The sequence below is a fragment of the Lipotes vexillifer genome, unplaced genomic scaffold, assembly GCF_000442215.2.
Source record: "Lipotes vexillifer unplaced genomic scaffold, Lipotes_vexillifer_v1.1 scaffold415, whole genome shotgun sequence".
Classification (NCBI taxonomy): domain Eukaryota; kingdom Metazoa; phylum Chordata; class Mammalia; order Artiodactyla; family Lipotidae; genus Lipotes; species Lipotes vexillifer.
This window is the reverse complement of record NW_006774345.1, coordinates 3,134,105-3,147,831: the sequence shown is the minus strand read 5'-3', so window position 1 is coordinate 3,147,831 and position 13,727 is coordinate 3,134,105. Positions and strand designations below refer to the sequence as shown.

At 35.4% G+C, this 13,727-nt stretch overlaps 1 protein-coding gene across 1 annotated transcript in view; it reads left to right on the top strand.

Annotated features, from left to right (window-relative positions):
- TMTC3 (transmembrane O-mannosyltransferase targeting cadherins 3) overlaps window positions 1-13,727 on the top strand; it is a 48,244-nt gene that overhangs the window by 12,961 nt on the left and 21,556 nt on the right. The window contains exons 6-7 of the mRNA XM_007449119.1: window positions 3,372-3,624; window positions 8,736-8,884. Coding sequence (XP_007449181.1) covers window positions 3,372-3,624; window positions 8,736-8,884 — 402 coding nt within the window. The remainder of the gene's footprint in view (window positions 1-3,371; window positions 3,625-8,735; window positions 8,885-13,727) is intronic.

Genomic DNA, 13,727 nt, shown 5'->3' with positions numbered 1-13,727 from the left:
AGCAGGAATTTATTCTCTCACAGTGCTGGAGGCCAGAGTCCAAAATCAAGGTGTCAGGCATAGTTGGTTCCTTCTGAAGGCCCTGGGAAAGAATCTTTTCTGTGCCTCTTTCCTAGCTTCTGGTATTGACATTCCTTGGAATGTTGCTGCATCACTGTAATCTGCTCCATCTTTACCTGGCCTTCTTCCATGTTTGTTTCTCTGTATTTTCTCTTCTTTGTATAGGGACCTCAGTCATTGAATAGTGGGCCCACCCTCATCCAGTATGACCTCACCTTAACTGTAATTACATTGGCAAAGACCCTACTTCCAAATAAAGTCACATTCTGAGGTTTTTGATAGACATGAACTTTGGGGAGACATGAATCAACCCACTACACTGTCCCTAGGTATTTCCCCAAATATGTGTGCTGATCAGTTCTCATTAGTACTGGAAACTGGAGAGAGATCCTCTACAGATCTGAGTTCTCTCTCAGCAGCTTTCTTCTCTCTGATATTCTGCCCACTAATTCTAACCCCCTGGACTTCTAGGGCTCCCACCTCTATCTTCTCAATTCAGAGATCCAAGTGGATTCCACTCAGGTTCTCTCTTGCTGCGCAGACTAAAAACTCTATCGAGGTACTAATCTCTCCAGGTAGGGCTCCCCTCATTTCTTTTTTTCCTATCAGGCATTGTCCTTCTTTGCCTGATACTCAGTATGTTAAAAGAAGTTTTAGGGCTTCCCTGGTGGCGCAGTGGTTGAGAGTCCGCCTGCCGATGCAGGGGACGCGGGTTCGTGCCCCGCTCCGGGAAGATCCCACATGCCGCGGAGCGGCTGGGCCCGTGAGCCTTGGCCGCTCAGCCTGCGCGTCCGGAGCCTGTGCTCCGCAACGGGAGAGGCCACAACAGTGAGAGGCCCGCGTACCGCAAAAAAACAGAAGTTTTATATATATTGTCTATTTTTTAGTTGTTTAAGGCTAGAAGCAAAATTTTTACTGAATTTTAACAGTATTCATATCGTTTTTTCCCTGCTCTAAGATTAGCATTATTCCATTTCACCTTACTTATCTAACGTTTAAGAGGAAACTTAGACTAGTTCCCTATTCAGTTTTAAGTGACTGACATTACATGCAAGAACTTTTTTTTAAAACAAAAGCCCAAAATATTGTTCATGTTGCTGTCCATGATAGTTCATTTCTGGCCCTGGTTAGAATAAATTTTATTCAGATAATTTCTTTTATGCCCAACACATTCTTTGTGATTTTCACATAATTATCCTTTTTTTCTCTCTCTCTCTTTCCTTTTTTTTTTTTTTTTACATTGAGGTATAGTTGATTTACAATGTGTTAGTTTCTGGTGTATAGCAAAGTAATTCAGTTTTACATAAATATATATATATTCTTTTTTAGATTTTTTTCCATTATAGGTTATTACAAGATATTGAATATAGTTCCCTATGCTATATAGTGGGACCTTGTTTATCTGTTTTATCAATATATATAGTAGTGCATATCTGTTAAACCCAGGCTATTAATTTATCCCTTTCCCACCTTTTCCCCTTTGGTAACCATAAATTTGTTTCCTATGCCTGTGAGTCTGTTTCTGTTTTATAAATAAGTTCATTTGTATCATTATTTTAGATTCCACATATAAGTGATACCATGTGATACTTGTCTTTCTCTGCCTGACTTACTTCACTAAGTATGATAATCTCGAGGTCTATCCATGTTGCTGCAAATGGCATTATTTCATTGTTTTTTTATGGCTGAGTAGTATTCCATTGTGTAATAATTATCCTTCTTAACAGCATATTTTTTCTTTAAAAAATAATTACTTTTTAACTTCCAGAATTTCTGAGTCTAGCCATGCTAAACTAAACAGCTCATTTAAGCATGATTGTATGGGAAATAAATTGAATTGCTGTAGATAGATATTTTATATTTCCTTCTTCACTCCTTAGTTTCAGTGTTTTTGTTCTGTTTATCATTCCTTTCAGAGAATTTGAATCAACTGTTTTCTATCTCTAGTTTTACAGTATGAAAATGTGGTTTATAGGTGTGAATATATTTGTTTTGTATATGTGTGTGTGGATGACTGTATGGGGTATGTTATAAATATATATTTTCCAAATATAAGCATTTAAAAATGTGTGTGTATGTATGTATTTGTGTGTGTTGTATAAATTTTATTCTGTTACCCTGTGAGGTTGATTGTAATATGATTTGACTTGCTTTGACATGTACTCTTTGACTGCAGTTCAATTATTAAATCACCTATCCTAGATAAACTGTTAATTTTTTTAAATGAACTCTGAAAGTGGATTATGGGGAAAAGCTTTGTATTCAGTTCTGTTGGTTATTTTGAGAATTCAAGTCCTGACTTTCAAGACTTAGTATTTTTCATATATGTATATATTCAAATATGAAAGTTTAGAAAATATCATTCGTTCCAAAATTGTGTACTTTTTCTCAACCATTTGATATTTTTAAGAAGACCAAGTCAAATAAGTAGTAGAGGTTGATTTTTCATTGGCTTATTCATTTTAAAATGAGAAACTGGGTTTTTAAAGGACTATATGTTAATATAGCCAATACAATTTAGAACATAGCCTAAAGAAATAAAAATCTGAAATGATTCATTTAAATGTACTTTAAAAAAAAAAGATTTGACTTAATTTGCAGAAAATAGACTAAATTAATGAAATATACATTTAATGTATCATGGCCTATATAAACTAGGATATAAGCTTATATTAAGTAGAACACAAATAAAATGTTACATAGGTACAGTTACTCCTCTCTACTGGGAATTTGGTTTTTAGCTTTCTAGAAGTCTAAGCAAAGAGGAAAAGCCCATAGGTAATATAGTTTTTTCTGTTCATGACAAAAGAAAAACAGTAATTCTTTCTAGGAAGCATAAGTTTTATTAGCATTTAGTGGTGAAAGAAACGTCTCATGTAGGAAAACATTGGTTAGTGTTCTCAGAAGCATTCATAAACACATGCAACAATGAATCTTATAAAACTTTTCTTATGACTTTTAATCAGAAGGTCATAATTTAATGAAAGCACTTCTGCAGAATGTCATAATATTATAGAATACATGTCTGAATCATAATAATAAACTAAAAATAGATCACCTGCTTGCCCTTCAAACAGTTCTTCATAAATATCATTGCTCTCAACTAGGCATTTCATAAAGGTTAGACAGTTTGAACTTTGGCAAGAGTCTGAAATATCCATAAAAATATTTGTCTTCGGTTTAACAAGATTACATGTAGAATATTGCTTTTATTATTATTGTTCAGTACTTTATTTATATCTGTTATATATTAACTTTGTGTTTAAAAAATGTTTTAGTTTAAATAACTTTTCTTTTCATTCTTTATACAGGTTTGATAACCCAGCTGCTGTAAGCCCAACTCCTACAAGGCAGCTAACTTTTAACTACCTCCTTCCTGTGAATGCTTGGCTTTTGTTAAATCCTTCAGAGCTCTGCTGTGATTGGACCATGGGAACAATACCACTTATAGAGTCATTTCTAGATATTCGAAATCTTGCCACATTTATTTTTTTTTGCTTTTTGGGGGCTTTGGGAGTATTCAGTCTCAGATACCCTGGTAATTCCTCCAAGAGTGTTTTAATGGTAAGAAAGTTTCTTAAATTTTTAGGTGATATTATATTCAGTTTATTAATTAAGAGTGCCTTTAATTCATCAAAAGCATCTTTAAAGAACTGCTGTCTTTCTTTGTTCATGTCATCCTAATTTATTAACTTATTTTAGGTTATCCTAGAATTATATATCAGAATTTGACTAGTGCTGCACATTCAGCATATGAAACAAAGAGTGATTATGAATTTCCATAATTTGATGGGAACTCTGAAATCATGAAGCATTCTTTTTAGCATCATTTTTTTAAATATATTTCTTACCTTTACCCAACTAGATTATACACTCTTTAAAGAAATGAGTCATATTATATACTTCTTTGTTTTCTTGGCACAGAGAAGAGTGTCAAGTAAGATAAGCAACTAGAAATACATAGCTCTTTATTTTTCATTAGCAAGACTTTCATTACTCCCTGAGGTATTTCTTACTGTGTTCAGAGAACTCTGATTAAAGTCTTTTCTTGTTTTTCTGAGATCTGTTTCTTTGTAATTTTCTTAACTCTGCCCTCACTTCTTACTCATAGTAATTCTGTTGCCTCTTACTTTAAATTATGGAAGAAGATAATAATCTTTGACTTTTCTTGAGCATTTACTATATGCCAAAAAGTGGTTTTAGTACTTTGCAAATATATTATTTCTGGCTGCAGCCACTAGATTCACTTATTCATTCAATAAAAAATTTTGATTTTCAGCCTATGTACCAGGTAGCATTTTAGGCACTGAGTATATGATAATAAAAGGAAATACAGGGTCCCCATTTCTAGAGAACTTGCATTCTAGAGAGATTTGAAAGAATATAGGATTTGAAAAAAGATCATATTTACTATTCTTTTTGGACCTGTTGAGTTTGAGGTACCTATGAAACAATATGATAGAGATTTCGAATAGCACTTTGTGCCTGGAGTTCAGTGGCGAAGACTGAGCTACACATAAAAATGTGATTGATTAGCATAGAGAAACCTGATAATTGCCGTAGAGATAGTAATTGAAACCAGGATGTGGAGAAGAAGGCCTATGGAGACGTTATAGAGCAGCCTTTCTCAACTGGGATTTTGTCATTTTTCTTAGAGATGGTAACTAGCTGGCACCGTTCTAGGCGTACAGAAGTTAATTCATACACATAATGCATGCCTTAGAGTATTTGGTCTTAATTTTCCCTCAATAAATAGTTGAAGGGGCTTTATAGAATGAAAGAGAAGAAGCCTATATCTAGGTCTTGAAAAACTTCCACATTACATACCGTATAAAGGAAAATGAACCTAAATGGGAGGTACATGAAATGTACAGAAAGGTAGGAAAGTGTGTCAAGAAAGATAGAATGGTTAACACTAACAGCTGCTGTCAAGTAGAGAAGTGAGATCAGTTGGATTTGACCTCTTTTAGGTATGTTAGTTACTTAAATGAAATTTATTTCTGTGGAGTGATTTGATTAGGAAGTGAGGAAGTGAAGATTGCTAGTGTAGGTAACCTGTAGGGGTGATTTAACTTTGAATATTTCAAAGGATGAGACAAGCTTGAATTTCCTAACTTAGGAAAGACAGCCAGTCAGGCAAGGGCTTCAAGTATAATAAACTGCTGATCTTCTGTAGGGCTTGGGGGAAGCACAGAGATCTGGAATTGATGGACTTTCAGAGGCTGGAGTGGGTTGATGGTGGGGGAAGACTATTGCTTGGTTGGCATGTAGAATCACTTTCATTGGAGCACTCAGTTGGCTGTCTCTTTTTGACACAAAGAGATATCACTAATGGGTTGGCTTACAAAAACATATTCATTGAGTTGAAATGTTTATATCACTAATGGGTTGGCTTACAAAAACATATTCATTGAGTTGAAATGTTGATTAAGTGAGGTTACAACCAATTACTTGTTGCCATGGCTCCAAAAATCTTTTCCTGAGTGTGGGAACTTGTTTTATACTTAAGGGGCATAATGAATTGGGTAAGATAACTTAAAGATGTGTTGTCAGAAGAGAAGATTTTTAAGGTTGGAGAGGCAAGAGCATTTTTACATAGGTAGGAAGTTCATAAGAAAGTGATAAATAAATGAAAGAAGAGATGATTGATAGTGAGGTTAGAGGTATAGAGCTCAGGTTTGGCCTGAGATAGATGGAGACACCGCTTATGGTTACAGGAAGGATGGAAATGACCATGAATGTGGATTTTGGTAGGTTTAGTAGCAGAGAATTGAAGGAATTCTTGTTTTATCGCTTTAGTTTTCTCTGAAAGTTTGGAAGTGTGGTCATCTGCTGAAAGTGACATGGGTCAAAATTTTGAGAAAAGTAGTCAAGATTCAAAATAGTCAAAGAGAGTGGGAGTGAGCCTACCAAAGAAACCTAGGAATCCTCAGCAGTCTTAAGGATCAACTTGAAGTTGATCATGAGTTTATGATGATATTAATCTACTTTGCTTTGGGACTTTCTAGTAGTGCTTTGCTGCTCACATAAATAAAGATGAAGCATATATGTGGTAGAATACATCCAAAGCCGGGGTTCTAACTAAAAGAAAGGCAAAAAAGGAGGGGTGGGTAAATACACGGACTTTTGTCAAATAAAATAATGATTTGTGTAGTTCAAGCTGAATGAAAAATAGGATATTGCCAATGAAATAAACATATTAATTAATTACATTAATTATGTTTTATATGTATAAAAAGGGAACACTTGTGACCTTAGGTATAACTGCTTTAAGTATAGTCCTAAGCATACTTTTTTTAAACTTTTTTAAATTTGAAATGTAGTTGATTTACAGTATTGTGTTAATTTCATAGAAAACAAACATATGGCTTCCAAAAGGAAAGGGGAGGGAAGGGTGGGATAAATTAGGAGTATAGGATTAACAGATACAAACTACTATACATAAAATAGATAAACAACAGGAAACTATATTCAATATCTTGTAATAACCTATAATGGAAAATAATCTGAAAATATGTATAAAACTAAACATGCTGTTTTTTAATGGTGATAATTTTCTGAAGATCTCTGAACAAGATACATAGATCAAAGGAGTATCCCAAGTACCAGATACCACGTTAAGCACTTATTAAATAAGATGTCATATGTATCTCAACAATATTAGTAAGTAGTTATTAATCCCCGATTTATTTATAACAAAATGAAGTCACAAGGTGATATGAATAGTTTACCTTATGTTATATAACAAGAAGTGAAACAGATTTGCCTCCAAACTCTTGGCTTATTCCACTGCCATCCTTCCTTTTTTTTTTTTTTAATTTATTTATTTGTTTTTATTTTTGGCTGTGTTGGGTCTTCTTTGCTGTGCGTGGGCTTTCTCTTGTTGGCGGCGAGCAGGGGCTACTCTTTGTTGTGGTGCACGGGCTTCTCGTTGTGGCATCTCGTTGCAGAGCATGGGCTCTAGGTGCGCAGGCTTCAGTACTTGTGGCACGTGGGCTCAGTAGTTTGCGGGCTCTAGAGCACAGGCTCAGTAGTTGTGGTGCACAGGCTTAGTTGCTCCGCGGCATGCAGGATCTTCCTGGACCAGGGCTCGAACCCATGTCCCCTGCATTGGCAGGAAGATTCATAACCACTGCACCACTAGGGAAGCCCCCATCCTTCCTTTTAAGGAGAGTTTACATCACTGGAAGAAGGATATTATGTTCGTTACAGTAAACTTGGTTGGCATACATTAATAGAGAGCATATTAGAACTTCTAAGTAAGTTAATCATTGAGACATTTCTTATTCATTCAAAAACCAGTAGATTTTTTTGAGAGATGGTTTTTCTTTTGTGTGTAGCTTACGCATCAGTCTGTGATGCATCTTTGACTGAATTTAAAACTTTTTAATTTTTTCCGGTGAAATTGCCTTAGGGCATCCATGAATTAATAGGGAATATATATTTTTTAAAGGATCATGTATTTAGAAACAAATCTGTTTCACAGTTAGCTGTTTGTTTTTAAATCAAGCATTTCTGGGAAGTGGAAAGTGAATTATGCACTCTTAATCTTTTACCTTTTTGATTAAAAAGAAAACACTAAAATTTTAGACATATAAATCGATATGATACTGAGCAATTTGATGGTAGTGCTTTTCTTCAGATTCAGTCTTTTGTTTTATTACAAGTTATTAATTTGTGATTCATGGAGAAAGTATTCTTTTCACTGTATTTACATTTCTACATTGATTTTTACTAATAAAGTATAAAAAAGGCATTCCTTCCTCTCAAACTGTTAGAGGACTCTCAAACTTCTGAAGTTTATTCCATTAGGTAACTATAAAACAGATCAGGGTAATGAAATATGGAAGCAGATGTCCATAGAAACAGATGTCCTAATGACAACCAACTTATTTCTTTCCATAAGTTATTTGTGTGCTAGTTATTTGTGTCTTATCTTTTGTAATGGCTTTGTAATCTGGAAACCATATGCCATCCCATTTTCAAAATGGCAAAAAGACTAAGCATTTTGTGATGTTTATTCCTAACACAGTGTACAGTGTTAGAATTTTAGAAATTCTTATAGAATAAAAGACTGTTGATTTAAAGGGGCCAGGTTTATTTTTATACATATACTAAGTCTCTGTTAAATGTATGTGACCCATCAGAATACTATGCAAAGTAACACTGAAGTAATGTATAGAAGTAGTCTGCTGTCCTTTCTGAAACGTACCTTATCAATTTCCAGTATTACAGATAGTAGTAAAATAATAAAAACTGATATGTTTGGCTATTTTATCAACCCACAATTTGTAGTTTTATTTTATTAAAACCTAATATGTTTTACTCTCAATTTATTTTTACCACAAGCACATAAGTTAGATATATAAAAATTACTGTTTTTTATTTTAGATATATTTTCAAAAAATATTTTTTATTTATTGATAATTGAATGAGCCTTAGGTATAAGTTCTAGCATTCAAGAAGACTTCATTCCACCTTGCTGACATACCTCCTCATGTTTGTTGTTACCATCCTTGAGCGTCCTTCTTTATGTTTAAGTCAGTATCCATTATAGTATTATTAAAAATGGTCCACCAGTACATTATCCAAATTAAATGATAAAATATTTGGATTTGACTGTTTATGTGCATATATTTTTTAATTTAATAAAATGTCTTTTTTTTTCTTTGTAGGCACTTTGTTTAATGGCATTACCGTTTATTCCTGCATCAAACCTTTTTTTCCCAGTTGGATTTGTTGTTGCTGAGAGAGTATTATATGTTCCTAGCATGGGGTTCTGTATTTTGGTAGCCCATGGATGGCAGAAAATATCAAACAAAAGGTGAATTAAAATGTTAGTGCATTTTATGCTTATTAACTATAGTATTCAGTATGATACATTTAAGTATTTAAAATGTTTATTTAGTTTTTATGTCATATTTTATACCTTCTTGTTTTTCACATTGACAGTCTCCTCATTGTCTGTAATTCAGTTTAGGAAAGCTACATAACCCCTACCTCATCCTGTGGTCTTCCTCATATTTGTATAATTTTATTTTACAGCCTGAGACATAACAAACTTTCAGTCAGACCCAAATGCAAAATAGAATATTATTGAGACTAAAGTTTCAGGTGATCATTGCTACTTCCATATGCAGTGAACTCAGATAACAGTCTTCTTCCTTAAGTGAGTTATATTAGGTTAATATATGTAAAATGCATATAGAAGGCAATCTGTAATTTCTTGCTTCATCGTAACCACCGTGTCCTAATTGCCTTAAACCAGTAGTTAAGGAACAGAATAGTCACTATCTCCTTTTTCTTTCTTTCCAGTCACCCTTCAACCCACAGAATTCTGACTTCTCTCTACGTCACTTTACTAACATGTAACAAATTGCCTCTCATAGCTAAATCCAGTCAATGCTTTTATTTAAATTTTATTTCCCTGGCATCTATAAAAAGTCTCTGTCCTGATTCTCTTCCACATTTGTTCATTTCTGCTCAGTTATCAGATTCTCCCTGCTGCACCTGCTCTTTAAATATTTTTTATTTCTCAGAGTTTTACTAATAGCCATTTTCCTCACATTGCATGTTCTCCCTGGATGATCTCATCCATGATTACAAATTTCAGTGACATCTACCAAACCTTTTCTCTTAGCTTCTGTCCATATATCCAGTTATACTCACTACCATTTTGGAGTGCCTATTGTGTACCAGCTCCAGGATACACTCTTTAGATTTTTCTCATTTGATCTTGACACTCCTTAATTCCATTTTGCACATTTGAAAATTGAAGCTCATACAAGTTACCTGAATTACACAAGACCACGCAGCTAGTCAATAGCAGAGTCTTGATTCAGATTTACACCTGACTACTTCCAATGTCCATGTTCCTTCTGATCCACGCACTATTATCCTGGTTAAGTGGATCTATCAAAATGAAAGAAATTGAACTCTGTTACTGAGACAAAAAGCACAGACTCAGAGAACATTAATACTATTAATACTAAATAAGATCATAGGGATTATTGAATTATAACCATCATTTTAATTTTTTTTGAATTTTATTTTATTTTTTTATACAGCAGGTTCTTATTAGTTATCCACTTTATGGATATTAGTGTATATATGTCAACCCCAATCTCCCAATTCATCACACCACATCCCCCATCCCCACTCCCCACTGTTTACCCCCTGTTGGTTTCCATACATTACTTCTCTATATCTGTGTCTCAGTTTCTGCCCTGCAAACCGGTTCATCTGTGCCATTTTTCTAGGTTCCACATATATGCGTTAATATACGATATTTGTTTTTCTCTTTCTGACTTACCTCACTCTGTATGACAGTCTGTAGATTCATGCACGTCTCTACAAATGACGCAGTTTCGTTCCTTTAATGGCTGAGTAATATTCCATTGTATATATGTACCACATCTTCTTTATCCATTCATCTGTCTATGGGCATTTAGGTTGCTTCCATGATGTAGCTATTGTAAATAGTGCTGCAGTGAACATTGGGGTGCATGCGTCTTTTTTTTGTTTTGTTTTAATGCAAATTTAATATACAGAAGTTAATCATTTTTCTCAGTTTTTTTAACATCTTTATTGGAGTATAATTGCTTCACAGTGCTGTGTTAGTTTCTGCTTTATAATAAAGTGAATCAGTTATACATATACATATGTTCCCATATCTCTTCCCTCTTGCATCTCCCTCCCTCCCACCCTCCCTATCCCACCCATCCAGGTGGTCACAAAGCACCAAGCTGATCTCCCTGTGCTATGCAGCTTCTTGCCACTACCTATCTATTTTACGTTTGGTAGTGTATATGTCCATGCCAATCTCTCATTTTTTCACAGCTTACCCTTCCCCCTGCCCATATCCTCAAGTCCATTCTCTAGTAGGTCTGTGTCTTTCTTCCTGTCTTGCCACTAGGTTCTTCATGACCATTTTTTTTTCTTAGATTCCATATATATGTGTTAGCATATGGTATTTGTTTTTCTCTTTCTGACTTACTTCACTCTGTATAGCAGACTCTAGGTCCATCCACCTCACTACAAATAACTCAATTTCGTTTCTTTTTATGGCTGAGTAATATTCCATTGTATATATGTGCCACATATTCTTTATCCATTCATCTGTTGATGGACACTTAGGTTGCTTCCATGTCCTGGCCAGTGTAAATAGAGCTGCAATGAACATTTTGGTACATGTCTCTTGTTGAATTATGGTTTCCTCAGGGTATATGCCCAGTAGTGGGATTGCTGGGTCGTACGGTAGTTCTATTTTTAGTTTTTTAAGGAACCTCCATACTGTTCTCCATAGTGGCTGTATCAATTTACATTCCCACCAACAGTGCAAGAGGGTTCCCTTTTCTCCACACCCTCTCCAGCATTTCTTGTTTTTAGCTTTTCTGATGATGCCCATTCTAACTGGTGTGCGGTGATACCTCATTGTAGTTTTGATTTGTATTTCTCTAATAATTTGTGATGTTGAGCAGCTTTTCATGTGCTTCTGGGCCATCTGCATGTCTTCTTTGGAGAAATGTCTATTTAAGTCTTTTGCCCGTTTTTGGGTTGGGTTGTTTGTTTCTTTCATATTGAGCTGCATGAGCTGTTTATATGTTTTGGAGATTAATCCTTTGTCCGTTGATTCGTTTGCAAATATTTTCTCCCATTCTGAGGGTTCTATTTGCGTCTTGTTTATGATTTCCTTTGCTGTGCAAAAGCTTTGAAGTTTCATTAGGTCCCATTTGTTTATTGTTGTTTTTATTGCCATTACCCTAGGAAGTGGATCAAAAAAGATCTTGCTGTGATTTATGACAAAGAGTGTTCTTCCTATGTTTTCCTCTAAGAGTTTTACAGTGTCCGGTCTTAACATTTAGGTCTCGAATCCATTTTTTTTTTTTTGTTTTGCAGGCCTCTCACTGTTGTGGCCTCTCCTGTTGTGGAGCACAGGCTCTGGACACGCAGGCTCAGCGGCCATGGATCATGGGCCCAGCCACTCCGTGGCATGTGGGATCCTCCCAGACCGGGCCATGAACCTGTGTCCCCTGCATCGGCAGGCGGACTCTCAACTACTGCACCACCAGAGAAGCCCTCTAATCCATTTTGAGTTTATTTTTGTGTATGGTGTTAGGGAGTGTTCTAATTTCACTCTTTTACATGTAGCTGTCCAGTTTTCCCAGCACCACTTATTGAAGAGGCTGTCTTTTCTCCATTGTGTATTCTTGTATCCTTTGTCATAGATTAGTTGACCCTAGGTGCGCAGATTTATCTCTGGGCTTTCTATCCTGTTCCATTGATCTATATTTCTGTTTTTGTGCCATAACCATATTGTCTTGATTACTGTAGCTTTGTAGTATAGTCTGAAGTCAGGGAGTCTGATTCCTCCAGCTCTGTTTTTTCCCCTCAGGACTGCTGTGGCTATTCGGGGTCTTTTGTGTCTCCATATAAATTTTAAGATTTTTTGTTCTAGTTCTGTAAAAAATGCCATTGGTAATTTGATAGGGGTTGCATTGAATCTGTAGATTGCTTTGGATAGTATAGTCATTTTCACAGTATTGATTCTTCCAATCCAAGAACATGGTATATCTCTCCATCTGTTGGTATCATCTTTAATTTCTTTCATCAGTGTCTTACAGTCTTCTGCATATGAGTCTTTTGTCTCCCTAGGTAGGTTTATTCCTAGGTGTTGTATTCTTTTTGTTGCAGTGGTAAATGGGATTGTTTCCTTAATTTCTCTTTCAGATTTTTCATCATTAGTGTATCAGAATACAAGAGATTTCTGTGCATTAATTTTGTGTCCTGCAACTTTACCAAATCCATTGATTAGCTCTAGTAGTTTTCTGGTGGCATCTTTAGGATTCTCTATGTATAGTATCATGTCATCTGCAAACAGTGACAGTTTTACTTCTTCCTTTCCAATTTGTATTCCTTTTATTTCTTTTTCTTCTCTGATTGCCGTGGCTAGGACTTCCAAAACTGTGTTGAATATAGTGGTGAGAGGGGACATCCTTGTCTTGTTCCTGGTCTTGCAGGAAATGTTTTCAGCTTTTCACCATTGAGAATGATGTTTGCTGGGGGTTTGTCATATATGGCCTTTATGATGTTGAGGTAGGTTCCCTCTGTGCCCACTTTCTGGAGCGTTTTTATCATAAATGGGGTGTTGAATTTTGTCAAATGCTTTTTCTACATCTATTGAGATGATCATATGGTTTTCTTCAGTTTGTTAATATGGTGTATCACATTGATTGATTTACGTATATTGAAGAATCCTTGCATCCCTGGGATATATCCCACTTGATCACGGTGTGTGATCCTTTTAATGTGTTGTTGGATTTTGTTTCCTAGTATTTTGTTGAAGGTTTTTGCATTTATATTCATCAGTGATATTGGCCTGTAATTTTCTTTTTTTGTAGTATCTTTGGTTTTGGTATCAGGGTGATGGTGGCCTCATAGAATGAGTTTGGCAGTGTTCCTTCCTCTGCAATTTTTTGGAAGAGTTTGAGAAGGTTGGGTGTTAGCTCTTCTCTAAATGTTTGATAGAATTCACCTGTGAAGCCATCTGGTCCTGGACTTCTGTTTGTTGGAAGATTTTTTTTTTTTTTTTTTTTCCTTGCGTTCTGCGGGCCTCTCACTGTTGTGGCCTCTCCCATTTGCGGAGCACAGGCTCCGGACGCGCAGGC